The sequence below is a fragment of the Rattus norvegicus genome, chromosome 1, assembly GCF_036323735.1.
Source record: "Rattus norvegicus strain BN/NHsdMcwi chromosome 1, GRCr8, whole genome shotgun sequence".
Classification (NCBI taxonomy): domain Eukaryota; kingdom Metazoa; phylum Chordata; class Mammalia; order Rodentia; family Muridae; genus Rattus; species Rattus norvegicus.
The window spans coordinates 144,034,164-144,060,330 of NC_086019.1; the positions used below are offsets into that span (position 1 = coordinate 144,034,164).

Consider the following 26,167-nt stretch of genomic DNA (forward strand, 5'->3'; position numbering starts at 1 on the left):
AAGACCAGATTGAAGAAGTATGAGGCCATCCACGAGGAACATCATTTTGTGTGTGTCTAAAATCTTTTTTTTTTCTTTTCTTTTTTTCGGAGCTGGGGACCGAACCCAGGGCCTTGTGCTTGCTAGGCAAGCGCTCTACCACTGAGCTAAATCCCCCCTCTAAAATCTTTAATTTGTGTGTAGGGGGGTAGTAAGGAGTGGAGAGAAGGAGCACCCTCATAGAAGCAAGGGGGGATAGCAGGTTTCTGGAGGGAAAACTTGGAAATGGGATAACGTTTAAAATGTAAATTAAAAATGCAATTAAAAATCTTCAATGAGAAAAATCCCTCAAAGACAGGACTCGGCTGTAAGTTTGCCAGAGACTATAAACTAAAAGCTATGAACATTCCTGGGACCAGACAGGAGGCAACTGTAGCTCCCTGCCAGCAGAGGGAAGGGAGGAAGCCACTCTAAAGGCTGTGGCGCAGGGATACTGGGTGGCTGGTTCTCCTTAAGTGAGCATGTGCACATTCATGCAGAGAAAAGACAGCAATAGGCAGATATGCTAAGACACACTTGAGATTGATCAAGGCAGTGTCTGTCCTCTTAGCTTTTCTCAGAAACTGATTAAACTATTTTCCACATAGTTTCTTCCCTAAAGAGCCTCCTTTAAAGTTAAAGTAGGTAAGGGGTGGGAACATATGCAGTAGCCCAATATAACGACAGCTTCCTTGATGTATTCATGTTAAGTTACATGCATGTATACATGACTTTTTATACAGAAAATAATTACTTTGCTTGGTACTAAGAATAAAGCCATGAGGCTGGAGAGACGGCTCAGTGGTTAGGAGCACTGACTGTTCTTCCAGAGGTCCTGAGTTCAATTCCCAGCAACCACATGGTGGCTCACAACCATCTGTCGAGCAGCCCTTTTTTTTTTTTTTTTTTTTTTTTTTTGGTTCTTTTTTTTTTTCGGAGCTGGGGACCGAACCCAGGGCCTTGCGCTTCCTAGGCAAGCGCTCTACCACTGAGCTAAATCCCCAACCCTCACAACCATCTGTAATGGGGTCTGATGCCCTCTTCTGGTGTGTCTGAAGACAGCTACAGTGTACTGATGTACATAAAATAAATAAATCTAAAAAAAAATTAATTCTTATATTTAAAAAAGCCAGATTTATTTGCTAGGAGTAAAAGATTAATATATACAATCTAAAAACTAGAAACTAGAAGACATTTGTAGGCCTTCAGTTGGAAGTGTCAATGTCTTCTGGGTTTTTCTTGAGTACATTTCTGTGGCAGATACAGCTCTGCTCTACAGGTCTGTTATCATAAATTATGGCCTTGCCAAGAGTCTTCCTTCTTAGAAAGATTTATTTTCATCTTATGAGTTAGGGTGTTCTGCCTGCATGTCACATACGTGCCTGGTGTCTGCGGAGGCCAAAGAGGGCATCAGGTCATCTGGAAGTGGAGTTGCATGTGGTTGCCATGTGCTGGGGACCAAGCTCAAATGCTCTGGAAGAGCAGTCAATGCTCTTAACTTCTGAGCCATCGCTCCAGCCCACAGACTCAGAAAAGGGAAGTATTTAAGCCACTGTAAGAGAGGTCCTGCTGGGGCTAGGAAGCTCTAGTGACACAGCGAGGGGCACCCCTCAGCTGCTTAGCCCGTGTGATTAAATTGTGAGCTTCAATAAATATGAAAATGTCTTTATGTCATAAGACTTTGGAGTGATTTTTGAAAAGCTAAGGGTCTCCTGCAGCTGAATGATAAATATCACCTCACTCAGCACCACACTTGTGAGACTAAACATCATTACCAAAGTAATGAAGCCATCTGTAGTAAACCCTTGCAGACAGTTCCCTTGGGCTGATTTACTGGCAGAAATTTATAATCAAATATGATGGGTCACACATAAACTTGCTTACTGGTATATTATTTCTAATAAAAGAAAATAAGTGTCTGACATTTTGGGAATGGGTGGGAATTATATGTCAAAGCTGATGAAATATTGTTTGGCTTCATTTACAAAGTATGTTAATGACATGGGAAATAATTACTATGCAATAGCTGAGACAAAGGCAATGCCAGGATACTATACAGAAGTGAGGGCTAGAGACCGAAGCAGGATGATCAGCTCAAACCATCCGAGGACACTGCAGAAAGCCTGAGTCTAATGCTCATATGTGCACAGCACACGCACCCACTCGCACAGATACACAGATACACGGGCACATACAAACACACACACACACACTTGGGGTGGGGGGTCACAGAAAGGAAGACAGACAGACAGACAGAGAGAGAGACAGAGGGACAGAGACAGAGAGAGACAGAGAGAGACAGAGAGAGACAGAGAGAGACAGAGAGACAGAAACCCCAAGACAGGAGGGAGAATAACATCATCAGTTTAAAAGACATATGAGGACTAAAATGAAATTATTAAAATGATATTTCCCGGTTCCTACAGGATGGCTGGGGCCTATAAATGTGGCTCTGCTGGTGGAGTGCTTGAAGTCCCAAGTTTTATGTATAGACTAGGCATTGTGGCATACACCTTCAATCCCAGTAGTCAGGGGGGAAGACAGGAAGCTCAGAAGTTCAAGGTCATCTCCAGCTACATTGCAAATTCCAGGTAATTCTGGGCTACATAAGACCCTGTCTCAAAAGCAAAATGTGTGTGTGTGTGTGTGTGTCACTAGTCTTTCTCCCCACTTTTGAGACAAGGTCTCTCTATGTAGTCCTGGCTGTCCTGGAACTCATTATGCAGACCAGGCAGGCCTTGAACTCACAGAGATCCACCTACTTCTGCCTCCCAAGTGCTACACACATACCCAGCTTATTCCTTTTTAATTTTAAATATTTTTAAAATTTTATGAGCAAATATTATTTTTATAGTAAAAAATAAAAACTCAAGAACCTAACTATACATAAATGAAATATATTTATTATTTTCCCTGAATATAAAAGATTTTGTTTTGTTTTTGGAGACAGTTTTACTATGTAGCTCTGACCCCAAACTCTTGATCCTCCTGCCGTCCTCCCAAGTTCCAGGATTACCCTGTGCCTCTGCACCCTCGGTGAAGAGAAAAGTTTAAAAATGAGGGGACTAGAGAGATGGCTGCTCTTCTGAGGACCTGGATTGGATTCCCAGTATCCACATGTTGGTTCACAATTATCTGTAATTCTACTTTCAGGAGATCTTATATCTTCGTCTGGCCTCCATGGGCACCAGGCACAGACATACAGTCATAAAATAGGCAAAACGCCCATAAACAGTAGAGTGTGTGTGTGTGTGTGTGTGTGTGTGTGTGTGTGTGTCTGTTGTGTTTTAAAAAAAATGCCAGGCATTACTTAGGAGGTAGAAGCAGGAGAGTCAAAGGATAGACTTGACTGCCTAGTAAATCAGAGGCCAGCCTGGGCTACATGAAACCCTATCACATCTTGTCTTGGAAGGAAGGAAGGGAGGGAGGGAGGGAGGGAGGGAGGGAGGGAGGGAGGGAGGGAGGGAGGGAGACAAGGAGGCAGGGAGGCAGGCTGGCAGACTGGCAAAAAGTATATTGGAGTCAATGGTTTCGTGCTATAGCTATGCAAATAGTTTGTCAGACTGGACTGTAAGTGACTTTGTTGCTGTTTTAGAGACAGGGTGTGACTATGTAACCCAGGCTAGCCTGGAACTCTCCTTCTCCCTCTGCTTCCCAAGTGCGGGGTCTATGGTCATGAGCCATCATGCCCAACTCAAAACTTCTTCAACAGATATAGTTTGAATTATCTTCATAAGAACCAGGATATCTATTCATAACAGGCACTCAATGATATTAATAAATAAATTCAGGGCTAGTAATAATATTTGCTTGGTGTAATAGAAAAGTGATTTTTAATAACTGGAAGAAGGATTTCACTGGCACGTGAGTGTACGTGGACAAGATAAGCACAGCTGTGCTGTAGATTACGGTGCCTTAGCCTGACAACCACAGGAACTGCGCTTGCCACACAGATGAATGTGACCATGAAGCAGATTGATGGGGTCCTGCTGTCCCAACAGCACCCCAAGGCCTGAAAGTTTCAAATTTGTTTTCTGCCCACACAAATAACTCAGTAATAGCTGTAGGAGCCTTGAAGCAAGGTATATGTAGCCAACTCTGAGAAGCCTTGGGGTGCATGACAGGTGTGCGCCGTCTTGGGGTACATGACAAGTGTGCATAGTCCTGGGGTGCATTACAGATGTACGCAGTCTTGCGGTGCATGACAAGTGTGCACAGCCTTGGGGTGCATGACAAGTGTGCACAGCCTTGGGGTGCATGACAGGTGTGCACAGTCTTGGGGGTTGCATGACAGGTGTGCACAGTCTTGGGGGTTGCATGACAGGTGTGCGCAGCCTTGGGGTGCATGACAGGTGTGCACAGCCTTGGGGTGCATGACAGGTGTGCACAGTCTTGGGGGTTGCATGACAGGTGTGCACAGCCTTGGGGGTTGCATGACAGGTGTGCGCAGCCTTGGGGGTTACATGACAAGTATGTGCAGTCTTGGGAGCTGTATGACTCTCTTCCAAATGCCCACCTACTTTCCAAGATGAAGTGTAGTGAGGTGGTGGTGGGGACAGCTTCCATTAGCCCTGGCCCTACTCATTCTTAGTTTGACTTTTTGAGACAGGGTTTGTCTCTGAAGTCTTAGCTCTCCTGGAGCTTAGTCAGAATGGCCTTGAACTCACAGGCCTGCTGTCTCTACTGGGATTAAAGGCATATACACCACACCAGCCTTCTAATGTATGTTTAAGGATTATTGTGTGTGTGTGTGTGTGTGTGTGTGTGTGTGTGTGTGTGTGCGCACATGATTGCAGGTTCAAGAGGAGGAGAGAAGAGAACAGACCCTGGAGCTAAAGTTACAGGCAGCTGTAAGCTGTCCAGTCTGTGTGTGGGGACCAGAACTTGGGTCCTTTGCAAGTGCAGTACCCACTCTTAATTGCTGAGTCCATTGCCTCTAGTCATTCTTCAAAAACTAACCCTCAAGCACTAGTACTTCATTAGTAAGAACAAATGACTTACAAGGGACACAATCCACAATGGAGAATAAAGCCCTGGTGTGAATAGCTCCTCTGTCAGTCACTGCTGTGGTCATACTGGTAGCATCAGTGTTAAATATTTCTCGCAACATGGCCGTCACCCACAGGGCCAGGCAGACTGCCTACTTCATCTCCACCACAGTCCTCAGAGGTAGGTACTATTAGCAGACATACATGAGGTTAGACCTACACAGGACTCCGAGCTGCTGAGGGGCAGGACTTATACTCTGTGGCTCGTGTGCACCGTGCCAGAGGGAGCGTGACGGTGGTGTAACTGCTGCTGTGGCAGGGGCAGCAGGAACAATGCTGAGGAAACGCATTAGACATGAGTGTTATCCATAAGAACTCATTTATACCTCCCAAACAAGCAAGAACCCAATGACACTGGCATTGTTGATAAGCCCCAGTTTAAAGGTAGGCGGACGGAGCCAGAGAACGCCTGCCTTAGCCTCCTGAGAAGTCAGGACGACAGGTGGCTATTATTGTGGTGATAGCCTTTTAAACACTGGCATATTAAAACAAACAAACAAACAAACAACGGTATCTCACACGTCCCAGCCTGGCCCTAAACTTGCAATGTAGCTGAGACTGACCTTGAACTCAGGATCTTCCACCTTCTGAATGCTTGGATTACAAGTGTGTGTCATCATGCCTCGTTTATGCAGTGCTGGGAATCGAACCCCGGGCTTCATGAATGTAAGGCGAGTACTATACCAATTGAGCTACACCCCCAGCCTCTCGGGCATCTGTGCCATTGCTGACCCCTTGCTGCAGGGACGATTGGGACCGCATGGAAGGGCAAGATGCAGATGGCACCGCTCCAGCCGCTCAGTGTTGTTGCTCAAGTTCTCATAGACACACATGTTCCTAATTCAGTGCTGGGGGCCAGTGCCTCCTTACTCCTTTTATAATTTCAAGCAAAGGCTAATTCCAGACCTCTGGAGATTCACGAGCTGTCGACTTTTCTCTCTTATTCTCCAAGTCTCTTATTTATCACATATGGTTAGATAAAAAGAAAGAAGAAAAAAAGCACAGTTCAAATTTGTATTAAAATATGACAGCCATCTCCTTGGTCACAGTCCTATGCTGGGACAGATGCACATTCCACAAGTATTAAGTAAGCCACTAGCTTTCTGTGCTCCTGGCTACTCCCTTCAGCAGAGGAGAGCACACTACTGAAAGCAAAACCCAAAGGCAAACAGCAGCAAAGCAGACAGAGAGGAGTTCCAGTTGCAAAACGCATTTGGTCTGCTAGGGACAGACTCCCACAAAGATCTTAGAAATTAGGTCTTTCTGCAAAGGAAAATAAGATACAACATAAAACAAATATTAGTGACCAGTGGAAGTCTTTCCTGAAAATATTTCATACTAAAATGTCTTGTAAAATGGTCTTCTAAGTTTCGCATGGAGACACACAAGGTCGCTGTCCTATCTCATTCTCTCCAATAGTGCTTTACTAATGAGTGTTGTTTCAGGACTGGCAGAGTGTGCCAAGAGCAGGGCTGGCTACTAAGGCGTATGACTCTGGGAACAAAATTCCCTCTCACTTTTAAGTTTTGAGCAGATGACTCTGTCACAAAAGCCACAAACTATGAGGAGTGAACATATATAAACAGAATTTAGCTAGTGGCTTTTGAAGGAACCTGTTATCTTTACACTCTAGTTCCCTTGACACACACCCATTCCCAACCCCCTTGGTCAATGCCTGTTCTTCCTGTGGTTTACCCTTCATACAATTATCAGTATCATACCCTACAAACAGACTTAAAAAGGTGGAGAAAATGCCCAAAGCACAGACTCACAGAGGGCGAAGCCATCCCAGGCAGCACACAGACAAGAAGCAGCTGAGAGCAAGCCCAGAGGTAAAGCTGCAGAAGACTGAAGTCTAGCATCGAGAGCTGGTGACTTAAGGAAGCAGGAGCTGGCCCCAGAGACATGCAAAGTGTTTCTGAGATGGTTAAAAACAAAAACAAACAACCACCACAGCAAAATAACCTGCTGGGTGGTCCCCATGGATGTTCCTCTGAGATTCTAAGGCTATTTGTGGCTGGAAGATGAGAAGCCTTCTTCATGAGAGGCAAAGCCAGGGGTTTGAAACCAGAACTAATGGAACTTGCAACTGGTGGTCAGGGGAAGGTGTCTTACTCATTTCCGTGTTTCCTAGGTCCTATACTGAGCCTGACACACAGTAGGTATTCAAGAAACATTTGCCAGACGAGGCCATGTTCAGTGGTACAGGCTGTAGGTTTACTCCCTAGTACCACCAAACAGACAAACAAACCAACAAAAACCAACAAAGATTATGCCAGGCGCAGTGGTGCACACTTTTAATGTCAGCACCCTGAAGGCAGAGGCAGGTGGGTCTCTGAGTCTGAGTCAGCCTGATCTGCAGACTGGAAATAATCAGGACAGCCAGGGCTACCACAGTCTCAAGAAAAGAGATGTTTGCCAAGTTTCTTTCTTTGGAATGAAGGAGGAAAGTAGTTACCCCCCTCTCAGAAGAGGAGGGCAGAGCAGGCAGCCCTCCCAGGTCAGTTTGTGCACACACTAGGAGGAGGAGCCGCTGAGTCACCGTTGGTCTTACAGTGTGGTGTTGGACTTGCCTGGGTTTGCAGGTGTCCTTGCTTCACATGCATACACCTGAGAGTGCTCAGGTGAGGGCCTGGGGAGTACAAGAAAGCAAACTGAGAGAGCTATGGGAAACGAGCCAGTAAGCAGCATTCCTCCGTGGCCTCTGCTTCACTTCCTGCTTCCAGGTTCCTGCTTTGGCTACTTCAGTGAACTGTAACCCAGAATACTTAAGCCAAATAAACCCTTTCCTCCTGAAGTTGCTTTTGGCCATGTACTTTATCACAGCATTAGAAACCAAACCAAGGCAACCCTTTTCCCAAACGCAGGACACCGAGGAAGAGGCCCAGGGGCCAGAGAACTGAGAAGTTAGCTTCCAAACTGGAAAGCAGGAGTGTTCCACAGCTGCTTGGTGCCACATTCATGCCACTTATGTTGCGATCGAAATGCAAAACCCAAAGGTCCAAAGAGCGGATGTGCAGACACACAGGACAAATGGACTTTCCAGATGAGGATGAGGGATTTCAAAAGTTGCTAACGAGGTTGGGGATTTAGCTCAGTGGTAGAGGGCTTGCCTAGCAAGGCCCTGGGTTTGGTCCCCAGCTCCGGAAAAAAAAAAAAGAAAGAAAGAAAAGAAGAAAAAAAAAGCTGCTAATGAAGTCAACGGGGCGATAGAGAAGCAGGTATTTGAAATGACTACTTGTCTGTCGCTGGACACACCAAGTCACTACAGTATCTTTTGTTGTTTCCTTTTAGACATACTTTACAACCCAGAAAACCAGGTTTAAAAGAAAGAACAAACAAAAACCAAAAAACCTAGAGAATAATTTGCTTTGGGGGAAGGTGGGTAGGGGGTGTTTCTTCTGTAGGCCAAGCTGGCCATGAACTTAAGATCTTCCTGACTCCACCCCCTGAATGCTGAGATCACAGGTGTATGCCACCATCCTGGTAATGTTTCCCACTTAATACAACTTACAAAGTAAATCATTTTAGGCCAAAAATTCTTGACACCAGATAAAAAACAGACAAAGACGAGAAGGATAATTTTAAAGTTTTACCTAATACAAAGCATATTTTTGCAGAGAGATCACATATCCATGATCCCAACACTTGGGACAGACACTGAGGCAGGAGAAATGAGAGTTCCAAGCTAATCTGAGCTATCTAGCCAGATCCTATCTTTTTAAGTCAGGGCTATGGGGTTAGGGCTGGAGAGATGGCTCAGCAGGGAAGAGCATTTCCTGTTCTCCCAGAGGACCCGAGTTCAGTTCCCAGCACCCACACACATGGCAGCTCACAACCACCTATGGCTCTAGCCCCAGGGACCTCGCACCCTCTTCTGGTTCCCACAGGCACCCCTGCCCGCATGCACAAACCTGCGCAAAGATACACACATATACATCATTTCTAAATAATAACAAAATTTTAAAATTAGGCGTGGTAGTGCATATCTTTAATCCCAACATTTTGGAGGCAGAGACAGGTAGATCTCTGTGGGTTCAAGGCCAGCCTGGTCTTCACAGTGAATTCCAGGCTAGCCAGAGCTACTCAGTAAGACCTTATCCCAAACTTTTTTTTAAAGTACAACTTCAGAGATGGGAATAAGGTTGTATGTGCACACATCCCTCCACGCTTTACTTTTTAGTCACACAACCCTTAGTTTCTGTTTGTTTGTTCTGTTTGTTACTGACTTGTAACTCAGGCTGGCCATGACTCCCAGGTGTTAGGATGCCTATGTGCACCACCAGTGTCAGACAGTTCTTCCAGACTTAGGTAGAAACAAGTGCTGTAAACAGAAGGACATTCTAGTTTAACATAATATCTAGCTAGATATTTATGCAATGCACTTTGTATGTGTATATAAGCTACTCAAATGTGGTCCTTTTTGTCACACTCTGACTAGTTTCTAACAGCACAACTAATTTTTTTAAGGATCTAATTTTTTTCAAATGGTTGGATTTTTAAATTTAAATTTATTTTGGTTTATAATTATATATCACTTAGGTTCATTTTCTCCTGAGAAGTTCCTCACCTTGTAAAAATGACCCAAGCAGGCATACACCAACATGCACAAGCATATGTCGACTGAACTGATAGTAAAAGGAACCAAATGTTCGACAATGGGGAACTGTGCTGTATGTGTGTGATAAAATCCTACGAGAACTAGACGTTTCTTTTGAAGACTACTTAAACACGGGCACTGTTCACAAAAGTCAGAAGACACAAAACAAGGCATGCAGTGTGAAGCTTCCGTGTTAAGGGCACTTACTGAAGCAGCGCTACTGAGAAAGTCAAAACACAAAAGAGATGTAACCTACTTTCATAATAAGCCAGTCGCACATTTAAAACCAGGAAGATATTTTACATTTTTTAAATGAATATCTAAAGAGATATTTTTCCTTTTAGAGAACAACACACACACACACACACACACACACACACACACACACACACACACTTTGGTATACAGTGACTCTAATTTCTTAACGATGTGTAGTGAGTCAAGGCATTACAGTCAATTTAAAGTCTACAACTGTGGTACCATTCCATTATTATTTACGAGGAGTTTTGCTTTGGACAATTTGTTGCTATGCTTTTGACAACTACCAAATCCATATACCAAACTCAAGGGGATTCTGTAGAAACCTAAGTGTCTATGGAGAGAACTGAATCCAGTATCTGGCACACAGAGCAAGCGTGGGTGCCTCTGCCAGTCTGCTTTCTTGCTTTACTTTCCTTTTCCTTAGAACTTCCTGAAATTGTGGAAGGAAATGTAGTAAAAGAAGCCGGCAGAGACTGACTTGGAGTCAAAGTCTGGGTCTTTAAGCCGTGGCTCTCTAACACTTGCTATGCAAGCTCTGGCTTCATTACATTCATATGTATTCCTAGTGAAACTATCTATTCATTGAGGTAAAGCCATCCTTTTGGACCCTTCCTGAAAAGTTTTTTCCATCAGGTAATGAGGACTTTCTTCCTTGTTTACCAGATTGTTCTTCACTTCAGTCAGAATTTACAAACAATTTATAAACAGGATGATGCATTTTCTACATTTTGTTACAATGTAGAAGACTTTGGTGATATGATTTGCAGGTGGTTTTGGTGATACAATTTCAAAGGACTATGTCTGTTATATGAAGGTTACAAAAAGCTACAATTACACACTCAGAGAGCCCAGTGTAGAGTGAAGCCTTTAGGTCCCCTGCTCTGTGGTTGCTTAATAAGCAGGACACACAGCCAACAGGTGCCCAAGCTGTGATTCAGTGGAAGATGACAGTGGAAGGATTATTTCTCTTCTAACCAAAGAGCACAGCTCTGGCCCTCAGAGGAATTGTCCGTTTCCGCCTCACTGTCTGCAGTGCACATGTGCAGTTCCATTGTAGACAGCTTTGACCTGACAGCAGCTCCCACACTAAGGGCTGCCAGAAGAAGACTGGAAGAGCATGCTTTCGTTTACTCAGCTGATACCCTGCGTCCCCTGCGAGGGCCTCTGCACTAGAGGAAAAGAGTTTTCAAATTGGCCACTGGGATAAAGAACTAACTCTTAACATATTAAAATAGTGGTCTACTTACCATTCAATGGTATAGCAAAACCAAAGTCACAGGCTGTGTTTGGTGTGGTGGTACAACCTTTAATCTAGCACCCAGGAGACTGAGGTAAGAGAACAGAGTTCCAAGCCAGCCTGAAGCTACATAGTGAGTTGTAGGCCAGCCTGGGTTATGTAGATCAAACCCTGTCCCCAAGCAATATATAAACATGAATGGGTAGGAGGAACGGTCCAAAGGATCTACTGGACTTCATATAACTGTAATTACTAGCCACATATTGTATTACCAAAAATGCCTAAGAGCAGAGTCTCAGGAAAAGTGGGAAGGATGCGAGTCAGTGTAGATCTAATTAGCTTGAGTCACCAGTCCCCATGTACCAAAACATGGAGGGAACACAGTGGGAGAGTGCTTGGCCAGCACGCTTACATACTAAATTCAATCCCAGGTGGTGGGAAAAGAAGAAGGTTATACATTATAAATATACATTTTATTTGTTAATTAAAATATAACAAGAGGGGGGCTGGGGATTTAGCTCAGTGGTAGAGCACTTACCTAGGAAGCGCAAGGCCCTGGGTTCAGTCCCCAGCTCCGAAAAAAAGAACCAAAAAAAAAAAAAAAAAAAAAAAAAATATATATATATATATATATATATATATATATATATATATAACAAGAGGAAAACATAAAAAAGAGAACTGTGTGGAAGTAAATGATTATAAGAAACAATTAAAATCTGTGTTTCTGTAATGTTTAGAAATAGAACCATACTCAAGAATAAAGACTCCATATTATTAAGATGTCCCTGGTCCCCAGCCTGAAATCCTAGCAGTAGGGAGACTAAGGCAAGAGGATCACTAGCAGTTCAAGGCCAGCCTGGGTTACAAAGTGAGACCTTGTCTATGAAACAACAGTAATGATAGCTGTTGCTGTTGTTATCAGAAGAAGGAAGGAGAGAAGAAGGAAGGAGAGTGTGGCAGGAAGAAGGGAAGAGGAGGGAAAGGAGGAAAGAGAAGGAAGAGGGAGGAGGGGCAGCAGAAGCAAGTCAACTAAAGATGCTCAAGCTGGGTGTGAGCGTTCCCAGCATTCATGAGGCAGAAGCAGGCAGATCCCTGAGTTTAGGGTTAGCCTGCTCTACATAGTGAATTTCAGCCCAGTCAAGACCCTGTCTCTCAAAAAACAAAAACAAAAAAACCCTCAACATTATTGTCAGGGGAAATGTAAACTGAAGACACAATGAGACACCGCAGTCTTTTCCACTAAAATATCCTACCCATTAGGATGGCTATTAACTGGGGAGGAGGGAGAGCAATGCCAGCCACTTGGGAAGCGGAGGCCAGAGGATCAGAAGTTCACCGTTATCTTCAGCTACTAGCTAGTTTGAGGCCAGCCTAGGCTATCTGAGCCCTGTCACAAAACAGGAAGTAGAGACTTGAGAGAGTTGCATTACCACAGTACATTCACATCAGCATTATGCACCACAGTCAAGAGGCAGAGCAATGCAGTGTCCACAAGATGAATAGATAAATACATGTGGTGTGCACAAACAGTAACACAAGGTCCACCAGATGAACAGATAAACATGTGTGGTGTGCACATACAATAACACGTGTCCACCAGATGAACAGATAAACACGTGTGGTATGCACATACAATAGAATATTATTCACCCTTAAAAGGGAAGGAAATCCTGTTACAATATGCATGAAACTTGAGGAAATTGTGTGAGGTGAAACAACTTAGTCACAAAAAGACAAACAGTGTTTGATTAAATGAGGCACGTAGCATGGCTCTGACCATGGGCAGAAAGCAGAGGGTGGCTCCCAGGCCAGGGAAGGGAACACAGAATTGCTTCTCAGTGAATACAGACTTACAGTTTTTTTTAAGGAATATAAAACTCTTTATTGACCACGGTTCTCCATTATTTACAATAAAGTAAATATACGGTTGGATGACATTCTGACACTACAAAGTTCCTTTGCTGGCTAATTGAACCAGAATGCAAATACTGAAAAGATCGATCCTACCAGTAAGGAACGAGTCAGGGTAAAGGAAAAGCATGCAGGGCACGAATTGATATTAGCAAATTTTGTTCACTCACTTAGTTAGACTTACAGTTTTAAAGGTGAAAAGTCCTGGAGACTGACTGACCACTCATATGAATGTTTTTGGTTGGTTGAGTTTTTTGTCTGTTTATTTTGTTTTTTTCAAGACAGGGTTTCCCTGCTATGGTTGCTGGATCGTGAGTCCCAGGAGCTGCCTGTTTTCTACAGTAGCTGTTCTGTTTGTGTTCGTGCTCAGAGTATGCAGGGCTCAGTTTGCATTTCCTTGTGACTAGTAATGGTGAGGGTGTTGTTGCTGCTATTGTTACTTTTGTTTTGGAGGTTTGTTTTTTTGTTTGTTTGTTTGTTTGAGTCCTGGATGATCTAGAGTCACTTTGTAGACCAGCCTGGCCTTGAACTCACAGAGATCCACCTGCCCCTGCCTCATTTTTATGAGTATTTTTAATGACACTGAATTATATATTCTAAAAATTGTTAAGATGGCAAGGTGTGTGTGTGTGTGTGTGTGTGTGTGTGTGTGTGTGTAGTCTGTTTATTTATTATTTACTTATTTATTGAGACATCTTACTGTTCCTCCCCATCTGATATAACCTCCGGCTCTACTTGTCTGTGCATCCCTGTTGCTGGGATTAAAAGCACATGCTGCCACACCTGGCTGCTTTTTGTGTTTTAAGCCTGAAACATCAAGTGCTGGAGAAGACAGAGGGCGGTGGGATTCTTCTGTCTTACTGGTGGAATGCAGAAAATGTATAGTCAGTCAATTTGCAAATAGGGTGGCAACCTACTATAAAGGTAAAGCTGGGGGCTGGGGATATGGACTAGTGGTAAAGGGCTTGCTTAGCATATTAAAAAACAAAGTCCAGGCTCCAGCATTAGAAATAGACACAGACAGAGAGAGGGAGAGAGATAAAGATCACTTTTACCACACGATTATTTATACAAGGGCACAAATGCACATGGAGCTGGACGTGGTGGTGCCTGTAATTCCAGCACTCCAGAGGCTGAGGCAGAAGGACTGTCCCAAGTTTGAGGCTGCCCTGTGTTATATAGTAAGTTTCCAGACAACCGGGATTGCAGAGTAAGACCCCGTCTTAGAAGAAGAAGGGGGCGTTGTGGGGAGAAGAGAAGGGAAAAAGAAAAATCAGGATCTTTGCACATCACTCATTAACTCAGAAGATGCCCATGCTACAGTACCGTGGCCCTACATCCAAGGAAAGGGAGAAGAAATCACAGGTCACATGAGGTGCCAGAGGTGGCAGTGACAGAGCTACAAACCAAGGATATTACTGACAACAACGCCAGGAAGAGGTAAGGAAAAACTTCCCCAAGCACTCGGAGGGAACTCAGCCATGCCAATCCCGGATTTCAGACTCCCAGACTGAGAACTGTGAGAAAGTGACTTTCTGCTATTTTAAGCCACCAAGTTATAGTACTTGGTACCAGCAGCCCCAGGAGCAAGGGCACTCAACAACACAGAAGAGGCTCCAGTGTGACTAGTTAAAGGCAACAAGAAACCAGAGGACCACATCCTTCTGATTCCATTCATAGGACAGAGGATGAGACAGAGAAGACAGAGGATGATGACCAAGGGGCAGCCACTCTGCAGTGAGGGACTATGACAGCGGTCCCATGGCATAGAGCTGTCGACCCAAAAGAGCCAACTATTAAAAAAAAAAAAAGGGTAACAGAAGAAAACCTGTGCTCCAAGACTCCTTTATTTATACCAATTTGTTAAGAAATTTTCTATTTGGAAGAGGGCTCCTCCTGGCCTAACACATGACTATATCACTATCAAAATAAAACACTAGTTACAGACTATGACCCACTGAATAAAATGAGGACTCATAAAATCATGTGTATATAATAAATAAATAGTGATAAATATAAATATTCGTGAGGGTGTGTTTATAATGCAAAGTTTAATGAAGTTTAATGACCGTTTGAGGTAGCTATGCATAGAACAGTTGTTCATTACAGAGGAGAAAAGAGCGACTTCAGAGAGGAGAGCCTGAAAGACTGACTGTAGTTGGTAAAAGGCACACCCACAGTCACAGGACAAACTGAAATCACATGCCTCATAGGATCCAACCATCATTCTGAGCTATTCCTGCCACAGACTCATCATCTGAATCTCATCACAGAGACAGACATAAGCCCCAATGTGTGTGTGTGTGGGGGGGGGGGGGGACGAGAAGCCAGCAGCACTGGTGGAGAATGCTTGCCTGCTGTGTGTGAGGCCCTGGATTTAATCTCCAGCACCAGAAGGTGTCAAAAGACAACGGGAACAAATGGGATTACAAAATAATTGGTCTGGAATTACCAAAAATGTCAGAGTCATGGTGTCAAAATTGTTGGGGGGGGGGGTTGTTTGAGGCAGGGTCTCCAGGGTGTCTTCAAACTTGCTAAATTGTCGGGGATGACTTTGAACCTCAAATCCATGTTGTCCTGGAAACCCAACCTGGGGCCCTGTGTGTGTGAGGCAGGCACTCTACCAACTGAGCTACATCTTTACCCCCAAACAACATTCTGACTGTGTATGGAGACACTCAGAGGCCAAGGCAGGAGGCAGAGCTTGATACCAGCCTGGCTATATCCTGAAAACACATTTGACATGTATGTATATGCATACATGTATCCATGCTCACATGGGTGCAGGCACAGTCGTGGGCGGGTGGGCGTGCAGGCACACGTGAACAGGACATGTGAAGGAAGGCCTGCAGTGAACACTGGGTGTCTGCCTCAACCTTGCTCCACTTTGCTGAGGACTCTCGCCTGAGCACACCACACACAGGCAGTGAGACCAGCCACCTCTGCCTCCACAGTGCCGTGATCTCTGGGGCTGCCATAGCTGCCCAGTTTTTCTGTCGGTTCTCTAATCGCATGAAGACTTGTAAACACTTTATCTATTGTCTCCCTAAGCCCTCAAACAGATTAAGAAGATTGGCTGGGCTTGATTTTATGTGAACCCAGCACTCTGTAAGGCGGGAGGAGGAGAGAGACCCTCCAGACTGGCAGGACAGCGGCCTAGTGTGCACAGCAGCACAGAGACCCTGTCGCAAAGAAGACAGACAGGGAAGACTAACACCAGAGATTGCCCTCTGACTTCCACATGTGTGCTGTGACGTGCTTGTACTTGTGCACACACTAACATACAAATGCAGACAGACACCACAGATGCATGCCCCATACACAGACCCACACGAAGATTTTCAAGAGCAGAAATCCAAAATGCTCCACAATATTCTGGATGTTATAGACACGATAATCCCAGTTTCTTCAACAAGGAGGACAGCCCAGTGCACAAAGACACAGTGCAAGCCCTGAGTTCAAATCCCCTGCACCCATGTCAGAAGCTGAGTGCCTTTGTATGCCTATGACCATTACTGTAAAAACACACACACACACACACACACACACACACACACACACACACACACACACACATCCCAAAAATAAAATGGAAGGGTATCCAACAGCATAGAATTATGCTGCTCCATCACAGACGATCTCAACTCTAACATCAAATCCTAAGTTATTCAATTGAGATGCAGGCTTTGGGGATAGAGAGATGGTTCAGTGATTGGGAGCACTGACTGCTCCCAGAGGACCCAGCTTCAATTCCCAGTGCCCACATGGCAGCTCACAACTGTCTGTAACTGCAAAATCTAACACCCTCACACAGACATACATGCAGGCAAAACACCAACGTACATAAAATAAAAATAAATTAAAAAGAAACAGCAGGCTTCTAACTTTTCTGTGGCTACAACAACGGAATAGGTCTGACTCAGATCTTAACTGCAGTAGTAGCTGACACTATTGTCTGACACAGTAACTCCACATTGTTCTGAATAAGGCCTTTCTGGTAAATGATTACAGCTATGAGCCAGCACTAATCTCAGGGCAGCCAGACTGTTATCTGTGCCTCTGACCCACCTGCCCAGTGAGGCCATCATCAGCCGCATGAATCCAGTGACATGGATTAAGACTGAGCTGTGGGGGTTGGGGATTTGGCTCAGTGGTAGAATGCTTGCCTAGGAAGTGCAAGGTCCTGGGTTCGGTCCCCAGCCCCGGAAAAAAAAAAAAAAAAAAAAAAGAAGACTGAGCTGTGCTCTAAGTGTAGAATACACAAGAGACTCCAAAGACTCCGCACAAGAACAATATGGAGGAACTAGTGTATGTCTCCTGTGTTGATTACATGGTAAGTCTCGGGTTAAATAAGTATTCAAATGACTTAGAGGAAGCCGGGCATGCCGCCTGACACATGCCTGTAACCCCAGGACTCAGAGCGCTACCACAGAAGAATCAAGAACTTGAGAACAGGGTGGAGATGGAACTCAGATATATGAAAGCCCTAGGTCCCACCCCAGAACCCCAAATAACCCCAGCACTTTGGAGACAGAGGCAGGAGGATGAGAAGTTCAAAGTCATCCTCAGCTGTGTATCTTAGCTGCTCCAGACTAGTCTGAACTACCCAGTAAGACCGTGTCCCAGACACTGTGCATAGTGTTGGCTTAGCACCCAGTAGGTGTACAGGCAGGAGGAACACCATTCTGAAGGTACTCTGGTCTTCACAGCAAGTTCCAGAATAGCCAGGGCTGCATAACAAGATTCTATCTCAAACAGCCTAAGCTGGGGCCAGCAGGATCCTGACAGGCAGGAGCACTGGTGAGAACCTGAGGCCTGAGTTCGAGTCCCAGAACCCACAACAGGAGACTCTTCAAGGATGTCCTCTGAGGCTGGGCACGTGGCGCACGCCCTTTATCCTGATGTTCGGGGCTGAGGCTGGGCACGTGATGCACGCCCTTTATCCTGATGTTCGGGGCTGAGGCTGGGCACGTGATGCACGCCCTTTATCCTGATGTTCAGGGCTGAGGAAGCAGCTGGACTTCTGAGTCTGAGGCTGGGCACGTGATGCACACCCCTTATCCTGATGTTCGGGGCTGAGGCTGGGCACATGGCGCACGCCCTTTATCCTGATGCTCAGGGCTGAGGCAGCTGGACTTCTGAGTCTGAGGCCAGCCTGTTCCACAGAGTGAGTTCACACAGCCAGGCTACACAGAGACCTGTCTCAGGGTGGAGTAGACAGTAGACTCTGACCTCCACACACACGCCGTGCCACAAGCATACCCACTGACATACACACACATCCTATACATCCATACAATAATAATATGTTTTAAAATAAGTACCTTTTGTCTAAATTATATTACACTTACTTTCACCAGTTTATTTTCCTTTAGTGTGATTAGTAAAAAACTCTAACTTAAACGGGTGGTTCAAGTTACACTTTGGGGTGTTGTGTGTTTTGTTTTCTGGTGATGCTGAGGACGGAACCCAGCCTTGTACGTTCGAGGCAAATTCTCTTCACACATTTCAAATGGATGCCCAGCCTCTGACTCCTTGTGGAGTCATCACCTGCACGGGTGGACGCTACAGAAAGAATACACTGAGGGACTTCCCAGAAGACTGAACCCAATTCGGGCCCATGCTATTCTTCTAACTAATCTGTCCAGGGCTACAGATAAACCTTACACTCCATCCAGCAAGTGGCGTACCTGAAGCTCTGGTGCGCTGCCCCGCAGCTGGCTCACATTAGGTAAGGATCCCCCGTGGTGCTGTGTAAGGCGCAGTTGCTGAAGCCTCTGAAACTGAACCTGGAAACAGAAGGAGTTCGAGAATGCTCACCATTGCTCAGCAAAATCTTAAAGAGGCATCCGAATACAGTATCTTATAGAATGCTTCAAAAACAAAACCGTGGGCAGAGGGAGGGCTGGGAGTGGGTAACTGGGAGAGGGACAGTGTGCAGGACATAAAGTGAATAAATAAAAAATAAAATTAAAGAATAAAAAAGATGAATTTTATGAAACGAGTCTGGAAAACACGTAAATAGATGTGCTGCTTTAAAAGATGAGTTCTAGGATGCACAGTCTGTGTAAGTCAAATATATTGGTGTTGTAACTGAACATGTTATAATGAGTTGGGACAGCATTCCTGGTGAATCAGAACACATTCCCAGATAAACTTCGATGCATATCAAATGAGTCACATTTGTCTTTCTAAAAAACAAGACAAGACAAAAATCTTGGTTTTCATTTCCTTTTCTACTTAAGTGCTCACAACCTTCAGGTTTCCAGAGCTTTCTGGGTTGTGTTTCCTTTAGGTTTGGTTTTGAGACATGGTCTCGAACAACCCAGGAAGGCTTCGACCTCACTGTGTAGACAAGGATCCAGAGCTTTCTGTCTAACTCCTAACAGTGAGGTTACAGGCATGCACCACCACTGCCTACCTTCTGTCTTTTTAATTATTAGTTCTAGGAAGAATTTATGAATATTCCAAATGTCCTGTACCATGATATGCAAGCATGCAGGCACAGTCTTTAACAATAAAAGACTTTCTGATAGAAAGTCTTAAGCTACTATCTAACAACCAAACTCACGTTTCCTTTCTTCTCCACAGCCCCTCCCCCCAATCTCCATGAACACTTATGTGTCATAACTGTGTACAAGGGATCACAGCATAGACAAAACTGGAAGGCTGGTGTTCTCTTCCCACTCTCCCCCTCCTCTCCCTCTTTTCTCTCTCCCTCTCTTTCTTCAGGTGAAGCCTCGTGTAGTCAGGCTGGCCTCAAACTCATGATGTACCAGAGGCTGGCCTTACATTCCCGATCCCCCCCTCCACCTCCCACCTCCTTCCCAGGACTACCTCTCTTCCTCAAGTATGCACTACAGCACTCAACCAACATAGCGTCTTGCCTGCTTACATGATGAGCCTTACATGACACTGATACACATAAACACACTCACAAATGATTGTTTTTATGGCTGTAAAACATTTCTTTTTCTGAAATCATTGTGACTTATTCTAAGGAATAATTATTAAATCTCTAGATATGGGCTTATTAAACGAGACCACAGCTGGTGAGATGACTTAATGGAGTGAGTGGAGAACTTGCCTCCAAGTCACGAAGACCTGAGTGTAATCCCAGGATCACATGGTAGAAAGAGAGAACCAACTCCAGCAAGATGTCCTCTGACCTCCACACATGTGCCCTATGTGAGAGTGCACACAAGCATGCATGCACCCACAGACACACACAAACACAAATTTGTAACAAAAATATTTAATAAGAGAAGCCAAACCAACAGGTATCCAACAGTGTCCCACAGATTTAATAACCTCTGTTCCTTACTTTTCAAGGGGCGGTCAGCTGGTTATAGTTCTTAAACACCATAAAGCGATCCAGCCTGATCTTCATGACTTATGCTTCTAAAATAGTGAATTAACTGTGTATTTATATAAACTTGGTATTTATAATTCATACAGGGAAGAAAGGTCATAGAGACCCCTGAGACAGGCTTCTACCCTTCCATTACTCTGTCCTTCTCTAATTAAATATAATTAAATAATAAATTTAAAGTAATAATTAAAAAATATACCAGACCTGAGCCCTTAGGGTAGATGAGGTATCGTCCTCAGCTACTTGGTCCAGTCACCCCTAGCTTTCTCCACAATGAAGCAGGGAGTTGCCCTGCCTGCATTACAGACCTGAGGGCACAGATATGTTCAGTGTCCTATCCAAGCCAAGGCACAGCTGCTTTACCCAAAGCCCACATTCCTATTTCTATCAGGCTCTTTTCCTATCTTCCATTTCTCCCCAAAGATCATACTGTTGTTATTTAAAATATCTAATACAACGCAGCAGGATGGCTCAGTGGTTAAAAACACTGACTGCTCTTCCAAGGTCCTGAGTTCAATTCCCAGCAACCACATGGTGGCTCACAACCATCTGTAATGGGATCTGATGCCCTCTTCTGGCGTGTCTGAAGACAGTGACAGTGTATTCACATATGTGAAATAAAATCTTTTTTAAAAAATTAATTACTAAAATTTACTTAATAGAATGTAAATACTATGAAATTATGGTAAATAAGGAAATTATGACAAGAAAAATTCAATGACCAAGCTATTGACAGTCTGAAAGACATACACTGTGGACCGCATGAGTCTCTGATTTTCTACTATTTACTATGAAAGCTTTCAGATATATAAAAACTAGAGCTGGCAAGGATGAAACCCATCTTCCATCTATCCTCGGCTGCTGTGATTACCAACTGAGAGGAAGCCTGGCTCACGGCCTCCTCCAGCACACTGGGCACCCTGGGAGAAACACCAGAGATGATAATATTCCTTAACTTAATATGCATATTCAAAAACAAATGCCTGTTTTTGTTTGTAAGTTTTAAAGCCCTTGGGTATCTTTAACTTCACTATAATCACAGTGATTATAATCTCTCAAACATGCTGTATAGGGAGACACATTAATTATATGTCATAATATATTAATCAAAACTCAGATCTCAGAGTCAAACTTGAAGACAGTATGCTATTTCTGCCTATGAGGCAAGTTTAAGAGTAAAGAATATTAAAGAGTAATATTCTAAATGCACTTACTAGAACCATTTGACTCGAAATGCTCAGACAAGATTCCTGATCACCTTGATCTGAATCACTCAGTCCACCTAGTCACTTGTAAGATCTTAATTGTGTCTTACATAACATGCCAGGTCCACGCTCACAAAGACACACCTGCCAAAGCCCCTCCTCCCTCCTGAGAGTTGCCACAAAGGCTTCAACCCTTACCCAAAGGCCTTGACACACTAGCCAGGCTCATTATAAAGCAAGCTAGGGACCTGCCTTCCACTGAACTTATGGCCTCTCTAAGGACCCCACAACTCACCACTGCTCGCCCTCTGGAGGAGCCTATCTCCAGAGCCTTCAGAGACCGTGTGACACCATGGTCAGCTCTCATGTGGTTAGCCAAGCCATTCCATGCCCTTCACAACAGATATAAGGATGAGCAGAAAAAAATGTGTGGTGGTGTGTGAACCATGGAGACCTGGACAAGTCCTCTGGCTATTTCTCCGCTACCTCTAGAACCTTTCAGTTATTTTGACACTTTCCTCTTTTGAAATTTTGAATCATTAAACTAGAAAGAAACCTGAGACTGAATTTAACACCTCCATGTTTATAGATGATGAAAATAAAGACTAAAATATAACCAGACTAAGGCAGAGGTCATAGGCTGGCGGCCCACAGGGAGTTCTGACTCAGTGTTTTCAATTTCAATTTTAGAACCCGAGAAACTACATAAAATCCAGATTTCTAATCTTATCTGAAAGAGCAAACAACGTTAAACCCATTTGTGTGTGTGTGTGTGTGTGTGTGTGTGTGTGTGTGTGTGTACACGTGCACATGAGTGTGAATAGAAGTCAGAAAGTGATTTATAAAAGTTGGTTATCTCCCTCCCCATGGGTCCTGGGGACTGGATTCAAACAGGAGGTTGACAGCACCTTTATGGCAGAGCCATTTTATTAGCCCTAAACTCATATTCCTGCGTTCTTCGCCCAGGGCCTAAAGTGTCCTGTGTGCCCCAGGCCTTGCTACACCCTGCTACCCACCACTGTGACTAAGAGTTAGCTGCCATTTGCCATCTGTTGCTGGCCCTTCCATTCATTGTCTTTGTTTACCTCACCCAGTAATAATCATTAGCAAAATGTGGCCTAAGATCATATACTTCAGTAAAATTCCTTCTAATGACTGTATGATTGAGACAGAAGTCACACTGACTCTTTTCTGGAAAAGCCTCACAGTGGTCAACACAACCTAATCAAAACCCCACAAGGGAGCTGGGAGCATAGCTCAGTGGTGAGCATGGCTTAGCGTGCCACAGGCCCTGGACGCAAGCTCTAGCACCAAGTAAAAGCGAAAATCATAAAAATTCCAGCCAGTCTTGTTTTTTTCTTTTTTCTTAAAGATTTATTTATTTATTCCATGTATGTGAGTATACTGTCACTGTCTTCAGACACACCAGAAGAGGGCATCAGATCCCATTACAGATGGTTGTGAGCCACCATGTGTTGCTAGAAATTGAACTCAGGTCCTCTGGAAGAGCAGTCAGTGCTCTTAACCACTGAGCCATCTCCCCAGCCCGCCAGTCTTGTTTTTATGCATTGACGAAATGATTCCAAAATTTATGTAAGTGCAAATGACTCAACTTGTCAGGAGAAATTTTTTAAATATTTATTTTATTTTAAATTATTGTATATGCATATATCTGTCTAGGAAAATGTATATTCATCAGTACAGGTACCTTCACAGTCCAAAAGATCACTGAATCCTCTGAAGCTGGAGTTATGGTCAGTTATTAGCTATGGATGCTGAGAACCAAATTTGGGTCCTCTGTGAGAGCAGTGTGAACGCACACTGCTCTTGGCCACCGGAGTCATCTTTCCAGGAGTAATTTTTGAGAAGGGCTAACTTACAAGACCCAAATTAACAGCTTTAAGGTCGTTTCTAAAGCTACAGTCACCCAATGTGCTGTTGTGAAAGGATTTAGGGGGAGGGTGTGGCTGAGAGGTAGGGCATTGTCTGGCAAGTAAGAATTCTTAGCTTCAGCCTTAGGGGGTGGAGGAGGAGAAAAGATCAGTAAATGTGATAGAGAGAACAAAAATAGACAGATAGACACACAAGCACACACACAGACACACACACAGACACACACACAGGCACACACACAGGCACACAGACACACACCTACAGACACCTACAGACACACACAGGCACACACACACAGGCACACACACAGACACACACACAGACACACACACAGACACACACACAGGCACACATACAGGCACACACAGGCACACACAGACACACACACACACAGGCACACACACACAGGCACACAGACACACACAGGCACATACACACAGGCACACACAGAGACACACACACAGACACACAGACACACACCTACAGACACAAACACACTTACAGGCACAGACACACACACAGGCACACACAGACACACACACAGGCACACACACAGGCATACACCTTTACCATGGGGAAAGGGTTTAAGTGTGTCGATACCCAATGTGACACCCAGAAGCCAGTCCCAGCTCTGCCCTTACCAGCCTCACAAAGACACTTCTCTAAACCTCCAAATGGTGGAAAATCCAGACAGATAAACCATGAGGTCACTTTGAAGACTGTCTGAGATAACAAGGGAAGAACCAGTGTGCCTGGCACAGAGAGCTGTCAGGTCTAACCTGAGCCTGGTCTTCCCAGGCTTTCCCTCTACTTTTGGCTCAAAGGCTTCACCATTCTACAGCACACCATCGTTTAGCAGAAAACCAGCCATGGCGGACGCACCTGTAATCCCAGCTTTCTAGAGGCAGCGACAGAGCATTTGGAGCTCATGGCCATTTCTGACTACATAGTGAGTTTGGGGTCACTTGTATGGTTAGGAGAGACCTTGTTGTTAAAAAGGAAAATAAAAACAAAATAAAACAACAACAAAAGGCAAACAATGGCTTTCCTCAACTATTCAAGGACTCAACACTTAGAGGGCCATGCTGACTTTACCCTGAGATATGTCAATATAACTCACCCTTCACAGCCAAGCACCCTGAAGTTCCCGCACTCTCCCTCTTCTCGCCCATCTCCCCATTGCCTAGAAACCCACCACACACCCAGCAGCCTGCACAGGCAATAGTGACTGATGGCTTCTGGGCCCTATTCTCACTTCACTTTATAGCAGGGGACAAAGTCAAATAGATGTAGGGAAGCTAAGTCAGTAAAGCAGCCTGGAGCATCATGAGGTGTGCCATGGGGATGGCAGGGACTGTGGTCAATGATGACTCAGCAAGGAAATGCACTTGCTGCCCAGGCCTCAGGACTCACACCGTGGAAAGAGAGACTGACTCCTGCCAGTTGTCCTGACCTCCACAAACATGTGCATGTACACACACACACACACACACACACACACAAATAGAGAGAGAGAAGTCAAGAGGACCCAAGTTTGATTCCCAGCACCCCATGGCAGCTCACAACTGGCCCTAACTCCAGTCCCAGGCTCTCCAGTACCTTCTTCTGGCCCATGTGAACACCAGATACCTATGTAGTACACTTTCATATATGCAGGCAAAACACTCATATACATAAAATAAAAATATAAATGTTTAAAGACAAAGGAAAGAAATGTGAGGAGGATTTGCTAAAAGATCTCTTTTGCTAAAATCTAGAGTCTAGATTTTAATGTACAATCCCAATGGTCATTTCTGGCCCTTATTAAACAGATGTAAGCATACACACACACACACACACATACACACACACACACACAGAGGGACACAGACAGACACAGACACACACACACACACACAGAGGGACACAGACACAGACAGACATAGACACAGACACACACACACACACACAGAGGGACACAGACACACACACACAAACAGAGGGACACAGACACAGACAGACATAGACACAGACACACACACACACAGAGGGACACAGACACACACACACACAAACAGAGGGACACAGACACAGACAGAAACAGACACACACACACACACACATATTTTGGGAAAACAAAATAAAAATATGTCAGAGAGCCAAAAATAGTGTGCAAGCTACGAGTCAGTTTGTAGTTTGTGGGGGTGGAGTCAGTTTGGAGTTTGCGGGGGGTGGGGGGGTCGGGGGTCATTTGTTTTAAATAGGATAGGCTGACCTCAAAAACCCTGTGTAGCTGAGAATGACCTAACACTTCTCATCCTCCTGCCTCAACTTCCCAGGTGCTAGGCTTCCTGGTATGAGCCACTAACACGTATGTATGCTGGGGATCAAACTCAGGACTTGGAGCACTCAAGGCAAACACCCTACCAACTGAACTACACTCTCCTCCCTGTAGTATATGGTCTCAACCTCTTTCTCAGCATCAGATCTCCTGTGGCTAAACTCCAAAGAGCCCCAAATAAGGAGGGAGACCTGGCCTTTCCTCCTGAGGCCCAAGTCCACAGAGACAATGGCCTGCTAGAACACGCTTCCGGAGCCTCAGTAGTCCCTCAAACTCAGCCTCTCTTCAAACCCCACCTG

General features: G+C 44.6%; 1 protein-coding gene across 3 annotated transcripts in view; it reads right to left on the reverse strand.

Annotated features, from left to right (window-relative positions):
* The window catches only part of Crtc3 (CREB regulated transcription coactivator 3), a 102,287-nt gene that overhangs the window by 72,126 nt on the left and 3,994 nt on the right, over positions 1–26,167 (reverse strand). For all 3 annotated transcript variants that reach the window (NM_001427241.1, XM_006229463.5, XM_039101058.2), the window contains exon 2: positions 18,769–18,867. In NM_001427241.1, the coding sequence (NP_001414170.1) occupies positions 18,769–18,867 (99 nt within the window). The remainder of the gene's footprint in view (positions 1–18,768; positions 18,868–26,167) is intronic.